The 16014-nt window shown below is 42.1% G+C and overlaps 1 protein-coding gene across 15 annotated transcripts in view; it reads right to left on the bottom strand.

The window, feature by feature from the left end:
- Positions 1 to 16014, bottom strand: part of ANK3 (ankyrin 3) — a 332431-nt gene that overhangs the window by 92337 nt on the left and 224080 nt on the right. For 14 of the 15 annotated variants that reach the window (XM_067710883.1, XM_067710881.1, XM_067710879.1 and 11 more), the window contains 2 exons: positions 11464 to 11587; positions 6225 to 6327 (listed from right to left, as the gene is read on the bottom strand). In XM_067710883.1, coding sequence (XP_067566984.1) covers positions 6225 to 6327; positions 11464 to 11587 — 227 coding nt within the window. Of the gene's footprint in view, positions 1 to 6224; positions 6328 to 11463; positions 11588 to 13061; positions 13777 to 16014 lie in introns of those variants that run through there. The other variant, XM_067710894.1, reaches the window with a different exon arrangement.

Raw genomic sequence — 16014 nt, 5'->3', positions numbered from 1 at the left:
AAATGCGAAGAGTTAGGGGTGGTAACAGTTAGGGGTAACAGCTGCTTGAGGTACAGGGAGGCCATCAAGAGGCCTCCACTACTGGCTCCAGAATGATCTCCACTATTACCCAAGAGCCAGTGCAACTGTTCACACACTAGTTTAGTTACATCTTCCAAACTGGTCACCGTTGGAAGCCCCGCGACTAGTCCCCTTAGGCACAAACCACGTGGGCGAATCTGTTCCGAAAAGGGAAGTCTGAAAGATGAAAGCAACCTAACGAGAGAGGGACAGGGCCCCACAGCTGCCCCGTTTTCTCTCTTTTTGTAGACACATGGCATGTATGTCAACAGAACTGAAAGGCAATGGAAGATCCTCATTCCTTAGTGATCAACTGGTAAAGAATGCCTTTCTAGATATTTTTGCTGGGAAACACCCAGGTTGCTAGCTATTAAATCACAGCTCATTTTTTAAAATATATTATTTTTCTTTATTCTTTTTTTTTTTTTGAGCTGTGCCACACAGCTTGCGGGATCTTAGTTCCCTGACCAGGGATCAAACCCGGGAGCCCAGCAGTGGAAGCATGGAGTTCTAACCACTGGACTGCCAGGGAGTTCCCTCATTTTCTTTGTATTTAGGTAAAATTAGATTTATTCCTAGAGAGAAAGCATAAACTTACAGAATCTCAAGGTTGAACTGTACTTTGAGATTCTAGAAGACTTTCTACATTGCCCTTGATAGGTGGTTGTTCAGGCCAGGTTTGACCACCACCAAGAACAAGCATATTAGTGAGGACAGAAGCCCAAATTAAACTGGCTTAAGACACCCCAGGGGTGGGGGCAGGTTGAGATTAATGTACTGGCTTATATAGTGGGAAAGTCTGGGGGGTGCAACTTCAGGCATGGCTGCATCCAGCCATGGCTCAGAGATGGTAGGAATTCTTTGTCTTCATGCTCTATCCCCAGGAGCTTTGGGTTTACATCACCTTTACAGCTTAGCAACCCCGAAGGCTAGACAAAATCTCATTAGGCTGGCTGAGATTTTATATCTCACCTCAATGTAATCACTATAACCCAGGACAAGGAATCCTCTGAATGGCCAGGTTTGAGGCCCATCCTTGGGGAAGAGGAGAGGGAGGGGTTCAGCCCCTTCTAAACTACACTGACTTGAGAAAAGAGTGGGTGTAGGGGTTTGCGCATCAGATCCTGTCACTGCCACCTAAAGAAGGTGGGATGGGTGTCTGCAGGTGAAAACCCAGGTCCCTAAGTGATTTCTGCTCTTCTCCCATCTTTGAGTAACTGCCAGAAATGATACTGAATTAAATGTTTCTGCCCACAGTACACATCCCAATGACTTGTGGGGTCATACAAGGGAAGTGTAATTAACTGGGTAGCCTGCACAGTATTTTTAGAGCCCCAGTACACCTTCTACTTCATATCTATGTAAAGGCCAACTATTTCCACTCCTTTAAAGATGGCTTCTATGCCATAATTTTTAGTGTAATAATTTTCTCCATGATTTTCATAACTTGCTGCTGAATATAAGCTGTAACTGTTGTCAGTTCCTTTTAAAGCACATTCAATAAGAACTTAGAAACAAGCATAATGAAGAACATGTGTCTAAATATAAGCTTTCATGCTAACAAAAGGGATACAGAGGATGGTACCGCCCCATGTTAAGAATACTAACAAGCCTGAGATCCTGGAGGGCAGAGTGTGAAGTTCTCCGCTGGCTCCCTTCTCACGCTGAATCATGCAGATAGAGAGTGGAGTGGTGTGAAAATATACATGTATAACTGAGTCACGCTGCTCTACAGAAGACATTAACACAACGTTGTAAAGCAGCTATACTTCAATAAAATTTTTTTAAAAAAGGAGGCAAAAAGGAGGCCACCTAGAGCCATATGGCCAGTGATTACCTGCCACTTACCAGCTGTGTCCCCTGGGGTGAGTTACTTCAGCTGTCTGTACCTCAGTTTCTTCATCTTTTTAATGGAGCAGAGAAATTATCTCATAGGGGTTTTTGTGCAACGTAAATGAGTTCATTCTAAACTATGCAGTACTAATTCTAAAACACTTAGAATAGTGCCTGGCACATAGTAGGAGCTGTTTTCAGCACCATCACCACAAGCATCACCACCTTATCTCCCGATGCCACGGCATCTAATGAACAGTATTCCATTTATGTCAATGGGGACTGACTGACCTGGATCATAACACGGCAATTACAAGAGCCACACCAGACAGTTGCTTTCAATAGTTATGTCAGAAGAAATGAAAGAACCTGTCTATTATACTCATCCTCGACAACCAGACTTCACTTGAGAGTAAACCCTGTTCTTTATTACCTCCTATCGGGAAAGGAATGTTTCTTAGAGCAACAGATGTTACTCTAAGACATCCTGACACACACAAATCTCAGCTTATAAAACAAATACGTTAGAGGTTGACTGACCAATATACAAAAAGATCCCAGCCACAGTTGCTTTCAGGCAGTGGTTCCTAACTAAAGGTGCATCCCAGTATCATCTGTGGAATTCTGAAAAACACATGTGCCCAAGAACCCAGCCAGGGAGACTCCAATTCGGTGCACATCTTAATCTCCAAAGAGCCACTTGGGGATTCCAATGTGTGCCCTCAACTAAGAACTCTGACTAGGAATCAGGGGCTTTCGACTCTGGGTGCATTTAAAAATTTCATGACAAGGCCCCCAGGGCCCCGGAATGAGGAACTGAACAATCATGACCTTAAAGGTTCTCTGGGTGGTTCTTGGGAGCAATTGGGGCTGAGTGTTCCTGCCTTAAATAATAAAACCTTCTGACAAATGCAAGACATGATTTGTTTACGTACACATTTTCAGAAGCACATCTACAGGTGATTCCTGATTACAAGGTAAAGGGAAGGTAAAGGGAAACAGAGTTCATGGATAATCCAATGTCACAGTACAAACATGTCAACTCTTAATATCCATGGGGGAATTAAGTAGTTTACAAACTAATCATGACTAAGGCCCAGCAAGGAATGGGGATGGGCTTCCTTCTCTCAGCCTTACTCCCCAGCTCTGGCCTCCACACCTCTGGCCTCCACACCGGCCTTCAAACCAGCACAGGTTCTTAGGAACATGGGGGTGGCAGGCCTAACCACCCTGGACCTCAACTGTACTTTAACTGTGGTTAATGTGCAAACGGATTAATCAGAAGCAGAATAATAAAGAGGCAACTCTGCTTTGTATGGGTGAACTCTACTCTTGTTAAAAAAAAAAACAAGACTCACGCTAAGTTAATTTTTATTCATTTTTCACCTTTTCTTGTCAAAGCAACTTTAACTGGGCAATGACAAGGCAGTTTTAAATCGGACAGTAAGTCATATATCATTGCTAAATTTAGGAATTTTAAATATTTCAGATTTCTTGCATGCTTTCAGACAAAATCAATACTGCGGACAAACTCCATTTTGAAATTTATCCATGCAGATTTTGAGACATGATAGACATCAACTAATAATTTTTTGTCACTTAATTCTAACATAAAGTGTTTAAATGCACTTCTGAAATAAATGCTTCTCATGAGTCATGCCCAGTGTAACTAGACTCTTCCCTCTTAAAGCCTCTCTTTTGAGGAATTAGCCTTTTTGCTCTCTTCTATGATAAATGAGATATGGGATGAAATAAGTTAATACACCTCTTTCAGAATTTGTTTTCCCCTTTCCTCCAAGTTTTAATTTTAATTTAATTTAACACAAAATAAAAAAGTTGAAAAAGCTGTATATGGAATATTCATATACACTCAGCCTAGATTCAACAATTAACATTTGGCCATATTTGATTTTTTTCTCTCACTCCATGCATACACTTCTGGCTGAACCATCTGAAAATAAATAGCTGACAGAGATTACTTCATTCCTGAAAAATTCAGCATGCATACCCCTGGAAGAGAGATATTCCCTGTATACCTTCAATACTATTATCACTGTTCGGAAGATGAACAATAATTTCCTAACAGTATAGCTTGTACATTTTCAAATGCCCCCCAACTGTCCCTAAAATGTCTTTATGATAGTCGTATCTTTTTTCCCAAGTCTCCGGTGAATTTATCATGGAGTCATGCGATGTGCTCATTAAACGTGCTCGTTCCATGAGAAATGCCTGTCAGACCACGGATTCTCTGTGGCCATTAAAGAAAGCAGCTTCCTGCTTCTGCAGTTATCAACTTAAGATTTATCTGTACAGCTTTCAAGGTGTCCTAAGCTCTCCTTTCTTCTGACTGGCCTACGGAGGGTTTGTGATGTCCACAGAGGTATTTTTGAAATTGGAGCAGGAACAAACTATACAAAAGAACATCAGCTTTACCTCAGACGTTCTCTCTAGCCTTCATTTCTTTTCACGAATCCTTCATTCTGAGTAAACATTGCCCTGCCATTCTACCTGAGTAAGTAGGTCTCGGCGGTAGCTGACAGGTAATGGTGTGAGAACGCTCAGAAGCCTGTTTGTAACCTTGTAGCATCGCAAGCGTGTATATTTTACTTTAAGGTGGGTGTGCAGAAATCGAGAGGCTGCGTAACTATGGTGGTAAACGTGGTGGAGATGGTGGTGCAGGTGATGGTGGCAGTGGAGGTGAGGTCACGGCGATAATGGTGGTGGCGGCCTCCATTTCAGGCCCTTGCCCCCCAAACAAGTATATATTCAGAAATATAAACCATGATTAGGGTCAACTGACAATCTGCTACTCCATTACAATAATAGCAGAATGTTCAAGGAATCTCCTTTTACTTGCAGGTGTGTAAGTTTTGTGGGGTTCCCTTAGAGCACAGAGAATTTCACGTATTTCTACACTTTTAAGTGTTAGCAATATATCCACTAACACTTCATTTCAGTTGGGAACATAAAGAGATCAGGATTACCCAAATGGGATAATGACCACGGCCAACCAAGCGGAGAGTTCCTCAGAAAATCTCAACCAATACCTGGGCAACACTTTACACCCAAGAACTTAGCTTCATCATTTGAGATAAGTGCTTTCTCTGGTGCTAACCCCCATTTAAACCACGGCATGTACCTATAATCATTCTACAGAGGGTGTTTTTTGACCAAACACTGAAGAGTCACTGCAGTCAGCTCTGTAAGAGCTGCTTGCTAAGAATGTTCCAGAGAGTATAAAGCATTAACATACGTATTGTAGGTCCTTACGAAGTACAACATACATCTGTGTGTCTGGAAGTCGGCATCTCCAGACAGATGGGAACCCTCAAGGTGTGACGACCCACGGCTTAACCTCTAACCTGGTGATGATAAGTGTTCATCACTTATTCATCTGCCCCAATTTACCTTCATTATGTAGTGAATCAATAAGTCCAGCATAATTTCACCATTTACATTGTTTAAATATTATAGGCCACTTTCAAAATTAGTTTTATGGTCCAGTTTCATCCATCACCAGCTCCTGACTGTGCACATTTAACAGCAGGTATTGTGTGAATCTAGAATAATGACCCATCCTGAGCCCCTACGCAGCAGGACTCTGTTACTGCGTCTTCCTGTAACAAACCAGTATCTATTCAACCACAGTTAACGGAAAGAAGAAATTGCATAAACACCAAATGAACCTAGCAGAGGTTCTAGTAGAAAGCAAAACGCTGGCACGCCTTGAGAAGGCCCATCCCAGGCAGCTTTGAAGCTAAGGGACCAAAAACATGACCAATCTAATCTTTAACTTGCTAAAAACAATTTCAGCAAATTCCAACATGCATACGTAGTCTGTTGAGCAAAACCTAACCTTCATGTGGATAATGTCAGCAACTTTAGCTACCAATTACTATTACCTCTCTTTTATTTACTTATTTATTTTTGGCCTCGCTGCACGGCTTGTGGGATCTTAGTTCCCTGGCCAGGGGTTGAAGCTGGGCCCTCAGCAGTGAGAGTGCGGAGTCCTAACCACTGGACCCCCAGGGAATTCCCATAACTGTCTTTTTTAAAAACTGCAAGATTTGGCCAAGAAATGAGAAAGGTATCCATGCCTTTCCTAGAACTTTTCTAAGTTCCTCTTTGTGGGATGAGATTGATATGCAGAAGAGAGGGATATTTCGATTTATGGTACAATTGATTTTTTCTTTAACTGGCAGTACAGGAAGACTTACAAATGCAAAACCAAACATGCAGAAACAGAGTTTCTGTCATGCGACAAAGAACGTGATTCCATCATACAAATGAAAGTTTAATGACGGAAGAAGATTTGACAAAAGAACGCATACCTGCTCTTTGGACGGCACCAGGAGTTCTTCAATCGTCATGCTGTCCCGCGCGAAGGAGCTTCTGTTCAAGGTGTAAGACCTATCCGAACTGAAGGAGCGGAGGCTGTTGTAGTTACAGTTAACCATTCAAGAGTGGGAGATGACGATGAGATGGATAAAAGAACGTTAATGCATGCAACTTGAAGAACAGGCAAGATGGCCAAAAACATCAACCAAAGTCGTTCTTGAAAAGACATCATCAAAAATAAAATCCCTTATACTTTAGGAAATTTCTTAAGCTTAGACAACCTCACGATGAGGTTTTGTTTAAAATTAGGCGGGTTGGTGTTCAATCTTTGAGAAGGTGAAATGTGTGAAAACTTGGATATTTCACTATGACAGTCAGACCAACATGACTCCAGATGACTGCAGATAATTTGATAACTAGAGAGATTTTTCTTGGTTAAGACTTTCTTTTAGAGTCTCCTCCCTTTCTGGTCCATATTTGTCTATCTCGCACTACTGAATGGAATTATGGTGCTGTAAATGTATCCGTTAATAAGGCTTTGGGAACTAGATGTGAATTTAACCTATTGAGAGCTCTGGTTTATAGTGGCTTCTCATGGAAAACGTGAAGAGGGAAGGAGGGTTATGAATACACCTTACATTATCTTCATTGCCATCTCTCTGGCCTGGAAAAATTCAAATTCCATGTATGGTTATCTTGTCTTTCCTTACTGTATGCTTTTTTTCTTTGCTTCTTCTCTTCTCCTTTCTAGCCTCTCTCAGATCCTCTACACAGGCTTTGAACTTCCCAGAATGCAGGAGTCCTGACGTCCTGAAGTACCACTCACCACCTTGACCTCTAAACTAAATACCAAGAGGGCTTGGGGGATGGGCAAAACGGGTGAAGGTGGTCAAAACGTATAACCTTCCAGTTATAAAATGTGAATACTTCACATTTAGTTACTTGCTTATTTTCATTTTCTCAAATCACATTTTATTTTACGTGACTTCCAGTTGTAAGTCCTGAGGATTTAATGTACAGCATGCTGCCCATCGTTTATAATACTGTTTTGTATGTTTGAAAGTTGCTAAGAGAGATTTTTGTTTTGGCCGTGCCACGCAGCATGTGGGATCTTAGTTCCCCGACCAGGGATCGAACCCGTGGCCCCTGCAGTGGAAGTGCAGAGTCTCAACCATGGGACCGCCAGGGAATTCCCGAGAGTAAATCTTAAAAGTTCTCATCATAATAAAAAAAAAAAGTGTAATTATGAATGGTGATGAATGTTAACTAGACTTATTGTGATGACAGTTTTGCAATATATATGTATATTGAATCATGTTATGTACCTGAAACTAACATAATGTTATATGTCAATTATATCTCAATTTAAAAAAAAAGAGACCAATAGAGTCAGGGACGCTGGTAACCCTGCAGATATCCACAAAGGGCACACAGGCAGGCTGGAGTGGCAGCTCATCTGAGCCTTGGCGGAACCCCCGTGATCCTTCAAGAACAAAGAGGACGGAGGCTGGTGAGCTGCTCCGAGGCCATCTTCCACTCGCCTCCCTACCAGGTAGGCTGTCGTGAGGTAGCTTTTCACTGCCTCCCATTTTGAAAGAGGTCTGAGGCTTCCTGCCATGCCCTCCTTGGAAGAGAGCGGTCTGGAATTGGCTCCTTAGCAATGGGGCAGCCCACAGCTAGTGTGGTAGACACACAGCCCCTTTGGTTTTGGTGTCATCCTCTCTGGTGTGGAAGACAAGGGCCACAGGAAGTTAGCCCCGCCTAGGAAGTAATCAACTGTCTGAATTTAAACGTGGCTGCTCGAATCTTCACCAGCCGAATCTGGCAGACTTTGGCCTGGCCGTGCCTTTGTCTGTGCTTGACAGGGGAGAGAGCAAAGGAGAGGTAACTAAGGAATGATTCTGTGCTTGCACAAAATGATTTCTTCCCCCACTGCCTACATTAAAGGCATATATGGATATATTTTAGAGACACCAAAGAGTATCCAAAAGTGGGGATTTTTATATCAAGATACAGAGGCCCCCAAATGACAGACATAATTCTAAGTGTCTACACAAATGGCTAGGTACATGCTTCTAGGATGAGAGCCTTACTTTCTCCAAAATAACCATCATTCTACAGAGTCATTATCTGATGTATTAAGCAAATACTTACTAAGTGACTATTATGAGAGGGACACAATATCAGAAAATGGATATAGAAGCAAAAAAAAAAGAGCATTATCCCTGCATAGAGCTTACCCAGTAAGCCATGTGACTCTGACCTCTTGCACCGTTGGGCCTCCAGTGCCCAATCATGTATGACCCATCACTCTTTTTTTTTTTCCTATTTTTGTTGCAAACTTTTGTTACTCCTGTTTCTAGCCCCATCCCTTCTCTCAGATGCAATATAAGCTTCCTAAAAGCAGGAATTCTCTTTCTACTTTCTAACTCAACACCATCCAACAGAACTTTCTTTTCCAACAGAATGATGGACACGTACTCCATCTGCTCTGTCCAATACACTGAGCACCTGAAGTGCGGCTAGCGTGACAGAAGAGCTGCATTTAATTTTATTTAATTTTAATTCATTTTAATTTAGATAATCCTATGTGCCTGGCAGCTAGACCATTAGATAGTGCAACTTCTACGTACTCATAGCAAGACTCCATTTTGCCCCCGTGATGTGATTTGAGAGGCACAGGAAGTTCCACACTCTGCATCAGATATTCATTTCTTCAAATTTTGGTTCCCATGGCACGTGGTAATATTGGTGGTACGTGAGAACAGTTGTTTTATTGTATATGTGAACAAACACAAGTTTTTTTAAAATGATGACATTCATTTTAACTTTAGTTTTTAAACATATCTAAGATGTGTTTTGTTTTTTTTTTAAAACATCCTTTCTTTCTTTTAACTTACGTAGGAGTGCCAACGAAAGAACAGAGCCTAGAATTGGGAGCTACCAATGGAAAAGTCTAAAGATGTCCTCATTTTACATAATGTCACTTGACATAATTCCTACTCCTGACTAATTTACATTAGGCAGAGGGAGCTGATTAACGGCATCGAGCTGCACTCTGAATCCTTAATATATTGAAGTATTGATACTTTCAGCTACTAAAATGAGAGATTATTTGCATGGGGGTCTGGAAGGCATTAAGTTGTTTTTCCCTGAGGTCAACGATATTATTTGCAGCCATCAGTATACCCTAAGTGTTAAACAGGGGAAATGTTAGAAAAACACATGCTTCAGGTTTCTGAAGTTATACTGAAGTACCTAGCACAGCTTAGAACAGAACCCAGCAAACAAACAGCCCTTCCGATCAAGACTTTTCCTTTAAACCCAGTGCAATTTCTCCAGTTACTTCATGCACTATACAACTTCGTTAAGAGAAATAAATTCCTCACGTATTCAGTCAACTTTGCGTAAGTAAACATTACTTGTCATACATTTAGTTACTTGCTTATTTTCTCAAATCACAAAACCGATTTTCTAAAGCTGAGCAGAGAAATAAAAAAGAAAAAGCACATGGCAGCACAGCATAGCACAGCACGATGCTGGAGAAAATAAAGATGAGAAAATGAGTCAAGGAAGAGCAGAGAAACACTGTCAAGGTGCCGTATTTTCTTACCTGATCTTGGGACTATTTTTAAGTATTTTTAGAAAAAACAGAAGAAGTAGAAAGCAAAAAAATCAGACAGGGAAAAAAAGAAAAATAAATGTTATGGTTGAATGAGTTACACATTTAATGTATCCCTTTTTAAATGTTACACTCAGAATATTATACTTGGTAACAGTTTAACAGTACTTTAAGAAACATATCGGCTTTATAGATAATTCGCCTCTGAGCATAACATCAGTTGCAATGTAAAAAAATGAGTTACATATAATAGCAACAAATAAGAATGGTGCAATCCAAACTACAAGTATGGAAGCCTCAGAAATGTCTGGTGGAAAATTTATAAGAGACAATATACTGGTTTCAACTCTCACTGGAGGTCAGCTGCTACAATTCCCTATATACAAATGATTGAGTCATGAAATGTAGCTTTTATATATTATCTGAGGAAGAGAATCAGCTAGTTATTGGATTACAAAAGCTCTTCAATCTCTAAATAGACTTTTCCCTTGAGGTCCCTTAAGATTCTGCAATATTTTCAGTTGTAACTTGTTATCTGTGATTACCTGAAATAAGACATGTTTTTAAAAACTTATTTTCCCCTTCTTATTAATGACACCTGCTACAATAAGATTTTAAGGCCTTTTATAAATATATATATAAAGCCAAAATTCTAATAAGTTACATGAGGCTCCAAATTCTATTAAACAAAAAAAGATTAACTCAAAGAAAAATCAATTCAGTGTCTAAACTGGCCACATCAACAGAGCTGAGAATAAACTCCCAGGTTTACTTTGAGGGAAGTGCTGTTTACTATTAGACAATGAAACTTTTAACAACAGATCCTTAAACTATAGGAAAATGTCCCCAGGGCGCTAGCTTAGAAGGTTTAATTATTAGCTTAAAATAACTTGACTGTCAGCAAACAGGCTGTTAACCCAACCAGGGAAAAGAAGTCCCCAAATTCTGGACAAGGTTCTGTTTCTTTCAACCAGTGTCAGGCTGGAGCCAAAGCTTTCCACATACAAAAGCTGTAGCTTCAGTTTTCAGAGCTGAATTTGCTACCATTCTACCTGTAACTTTTGGTTAAGTCACTATTTCACTCTTAACATGTCCCTTCTAAACAAAGTAATGGCATACTTTTCAAAGAGATACTCAGTTGACAGACAATTCCAATAAACAATACATCATTTTTTCCCAAGAATGCTCTTTTAAGTCTCAATCATAAATTGTTCTTTCAGTCACGAAGAGAGAATAGTGAACAATCAACACAATATTTCTTACTTATTGGAAAAGAGGATCTTTCTTTCACTATGGAACAAAACTTAATTTTAAAACATGTGGCCTAGATTGGTTCTCTCCGTTTTGCCAGTGAGCTCTTTTGCTATTATGCTTGAAGCACTACTGCCACGTGGGGGAAAAAAGAACAAACGATTAACACATTCAATTGCATAAAATTAAGGACTGAAAACCACAAAAGAAGACAGCAGAGCATGTGTGCATTTCACCAAATTCACATCCTTATCCAAAGAGCAAACTTGGGGATAATGTGAAAAATGAAAATGATTTCGGTTTATGACACATCATGGTTGTTTTAAATTAACTGTGAGAAAAGAGCAACGATAAAATACCTGGCAGAGCGGGCCCCCAGACTGAAGCCCACGTAGCCCTCTGCGGGCAGAGAATCATCGCCCAATTCCTTAAGGTCTTGTGGCCCAAGATACTTGTCCGTGTCGCCTGTCATTGCATCTTCACCTGCGGATGCACAAAGCAAGCCCAAATCAGAAGCTTCCCTTTTGAAAATGTGTCTGTTGGGGAGAAACCTGTTCCTCCGGTCATTGGCCAATCACCCATTTCTCTCATGTTCATTTCCCCTCATCCCCCCCGGATAATATTTGAAACTGCCATTAGAAGGAAAAAGTATAGGTAGAGGTTAGTTCATCACTTCAATAGTGAATTTATTGTGACCACCTAGAGGGGTGGGATACGGAGGGTGGGAGGGAGACGCAAGAGGGAGGCGATATAGGGATATAAGTATATGTATAGCTGATCCACTTTGTTATAAAGCAGACACTAACACACCATTGTAAAGCAATTATACTCCAATAAAGATGTTAAAAAAAAATAGTGAATTTAAGCAGCAGAAAGAGCTCCTGGCATTAGGTACCAATTTTAAACCATTTCTGTATCTCCTTCCTCCCTGCCTCAAGCCCCAGCTGACTAGAAAGGTTGATCTCTTCTGTCAGCTAGAGTTTTCCTGGCGCAACCATGATGAGGGCAGCTTGTTTGAATGGACCTGGATTGCAAAATAAGAGGCATCTCTTCATTACTGTTCTGCAAATTGTATGTGGGAAGGGAACCGACTTTATTTTAAATGTTCTTCTCACACCCAGGATTTCAATTTGGGGTTTATGTAAAAAACTAGCAAGTTATTTAATCTGAAACTACAACTGCTCAACTGGGGAACCTTGAAACACATCCATTTTGAACTGTTTCAAAATCTATCAAATTAACAACTCAGTCCAGCTGCCCCAGTGCTTGAACCCTGCTTGGAAAGCAGCTCTACCTTCAATAGAGATCAAATGGGGGCTTCAGTAGTTGTAAAGAAGGATGAAATAAATTGCTCTTGAACCACCTATACAAAGAGTTAATTGCCTAAAATACTTTTACTAGCTACACACGTACAACATGACCTCACACGGGAATAAACCACATTCCAGGGGTGACAGGGCAGGTTTTCCAGATGGCTTTTGCCCTCTGGGACATTTCCCATCCTTCTCAAAATGCAGCACGGGCTGTGGAAAAGTTCCTTTCACAAACAGGCAAACCCTATCTCCTTTTTCTGACTCTTGTTCTACTGGATACAAGCGTGGCTGGCCGAGCCAGATTTCAAAGGAGTACATGTTATGTTTTCTCAAAGGTAAGCGATTTCACCCACTCCAGCTCTATTTTCCAGTCCTTCATTCAGCACTGTTTATAATTGCCATTCATTTAAACTCGGGAAACCACAAGAGCTCAGCTTTTAAGCTACCAATCAAGTCTAAAAATCCAATAGCAACTACTGTTTTCGCCAGTGTAAAAACCAAACAGATCAACTTTCCATAGCTACCCGGCTACCCGGTACCAAGAGATTATTTTCAGTAACTATTTACAGCTGGGCTGCTTGCACACTCACTACATAGGAAACAAAAACAGCACAGGCCAAGTGCGACTTAAAGAAAGATCTTACTCTGTGGCAAAGCCATTTCCACCGGGCTGGGCTGATCAAATGTTTTCCTGATGTTTCCGGGAATCCCTGAAGCAGCGATTTGGGCTCTAGCTCCAAATCAGCCCAAACCAGTCCCTGGGTTGGATCCACTGTCTTCACCACTTCCTCCAAGTTCCTCTCAGCATCTTCGTCTCCTCGCCAGCCACTGAAGAATTACACATCTTTTCCTGCCCATCAGTGTTCAAAGATTTTCAATATTTTAGATGAAAAAAAAACAAACCAAACCCCCAATCTGGCTACATTTCATTGAGATCAAGATCCTTTTTGATCACTCCGCAGACATCCTTTTAAAACTCCTTCTGATTGGATTAAAAACTGCTCTGGCAAGCCTCTAGCAGGATCGAATGGTGACAGAAATGCAAGCCCCTGAGTTATTTGTATGTTAATATGAGGACTGCTCCAGTGTAGACTTTCGGTAATTTGATACCGATGCCCGGTGCCTAACCGGGTAGCCGAGGCAGCCTGAAATCTAGGGAGGGCCGGCGAGTGAGCCACTGCATTTAATTAGGAGGCGACTCTTCTCCAACCTGAAGGAAGAAACGGCCAACCCAGGTAGAGAGGAAAAACAGGAGAAGAAAACAAAGACGCGGCCCAGGCAGGGAGTGGCAGAGAGCTCCAGGCAAACTTTAACTTTGTTCTCAGCTGGGAGCCTGGGTTATTTATGGTCCCTGTCAGGTGGAAGGAGGGGAAAAAAAAAAGAGAGAGAGGGAGGAAGGGAGGGAGGGAGGGAGGGCGGACCTGCCCTCGGGTTGAGGTTGGGAAACTGTGGGGCAGAGGGAAGCGGCCGGGATCCTCAGAACTCTCCCAGAAGCCCTGGAGAACGAGCCCATCACCGCTGCTTTCGATCCAGGCTGCAGGAAAGGAGAAGGGAGACCAGCCGGGAAAATGGAGTGGATATTGTCTTAACTTCAGCACAAGCTCTTTCAACTCTCTGATCCGATTAAAGTCACTAACTGGTCCTCCCTCCTTGAGGGGTCCCTGGCGAGGGGGAGAGGAGGAGGAACCGGGGTTGGCTGGGGAGGTCTCGGCTGCGAGGGGCTGCAGGCGGCCAAGGAGGCGCTTCTGTCACTGCGCTGTTCCGCTGCTTCCCTCTCTCTGGGGCTCCTGGCCTCCCTTCCCAGCTGTTCCACCCTGTTTTTGTTGGCAGTAGAGGGAAAAGCTAGCCGGACTTCTGCATCCTCCATCTGGGTACACAGGAGAGGCAATTTCAATTGCTTTTTCTCAGAAGAGCTGGAGCGTCGGCCTAGAAAGGGTCAAGGGTTTGGACATGATCTTGAAGGAAGTGGTCTGCAGCACTTTTGCATATATTGCATCTATCTCTTCGACTGTTACCTAAATATACAGAAATGTGAATCTGTAGAACTGAGGAGGTGGGGTACAGATTTGTGGTTCCTGGATCAATGCATAAATAATGACTCATCTAATATTCAGACGATACGACACCTGGTGCTTTAATTTGATCCGCCCGGCTATAATCGACACTGAAAATACCCAGAAAGTGAAGGGAAGCCATTTATACTGCCTGGTACATATGGAAAAATATTCCCCCCAATAATAATATAAACAAAAAGAATCATTTCCAACTCTTTAAAGAATGGAAGGGGAAGTCATGGGTGACATGGAGAAAATGTCTGAAGGTCAATCTGTTTTCCACAAGTGCACTTAAAATCCAAACTACTGGGACTTCCCTGGCGTCCAGTGGTTAAGACTCCGCGCTTCCACTGCAGGGGGCACGGGTTTGATCCCTGGTCGGGGAACTGAGATCCCGCATGCCACATGGTACGGCCAAAGAAAAGAAAAGAAAAGAAAAATCCGGGCTTCCCTGGTGGCGCAGTGGTTGAGAATCTGTCTGCTAATGCAGGGGACACCGGTTCGAGCCCTGGTCTGGGAGGATCCCACATGCCACGGAGCAACTAGGCCCGTGAGCCACAACTACTGAGCCTGCGCGTCTGGAGCCTGTGCTCCGCAACAAGAGAGGCCGCGACAGTGAGAGGCCCGCGCACAGCGACGAAGAGCGGCCCCCGCTTGCCACAACTAGAGAAAGCCCTCACACAGAAACGAAGACCCAACACAGCAAAAATTAATTAATTAATTAATAAACTCCTACCCCAACATCTAAAAAAAAAAACAAAAAAAACCACAGATGCGATGCCTCAATCAAATATATGAATGAAAAAAAAGAAAAGAAAAGAAAAATCCAAACTACTTAGCAAAGCCTGATTCAACGGTGCTCGCTCATTCAAGCTTCCTAACAAGACCTGCAAAGAAAGGTTCCTTCCTCATGACTTCTTGGCCAGCTTCTCTCCGGCCACGCCTACACACCCATCCTGCCCTTCTGTTACATATAATTCTTTCAGTCCCTAGAATTCCTGAAACTCTTTAGACTTTGAACCACTACATAGGGTGTACTCCCTTGATGGAATCTTTACCCCTCTTCTTCTCCTGAGTAGTTTCTCCAATCTTGGACTCTTTCTAGAACACCTCCCATCCTCTACTCACCATCCTAAGTTCGGTGTCCCTCATGTGGGCTTCCCATATCAGAGTGTATTGGCGGGAAAAACACCTGCTTGGTCCCTCCCATGGAAGAGTGAGATGAGAACCCCAAAACCAGAACCCAGGTTTTCCTGGACCTGCCATATTGTAAGTGCCCCATCAGTATCTTTGGAATTCATGATTGCTTTTATTAAAGAGGTTGGTGGTTTTGCTTTTTTTCCCATCTACATGCCACAGCAACTTCGTATTCATTTGGCATGCCAAGCTTGACGACTGGTATACAGTAAAATTTCAATAAAATTAAGTTTCTATTCTTTCTCTATATATCCTTCTTAGACTTCAGAAATGGTCTCTATGAAACCAGAAGAAGCCCAGAGTTGGGATGGGGTTGGGAGGTGTTAATACATTTGGCCAAAGATTA

Source organism: Pseudorca crassidens, chromosome 16 (assembly GCF_039906515.1).
Source record: "Pseudorca crassidens isolate mPseCra1 chromosome 16, mPseCra1.hap1, whole genome shotgun sequence".
Taxonomy (NCBI): Eukaryota; Metazoa; Chordata; class Mammalia; order Artiodactyla; family Delphinidae; genus Pseudorca; species Pseudorca crassidens.
Note: the sequence above shows the minus strand (reverse complement) of the source record. Positions and strands in the feature narration are given on the sequence as shown.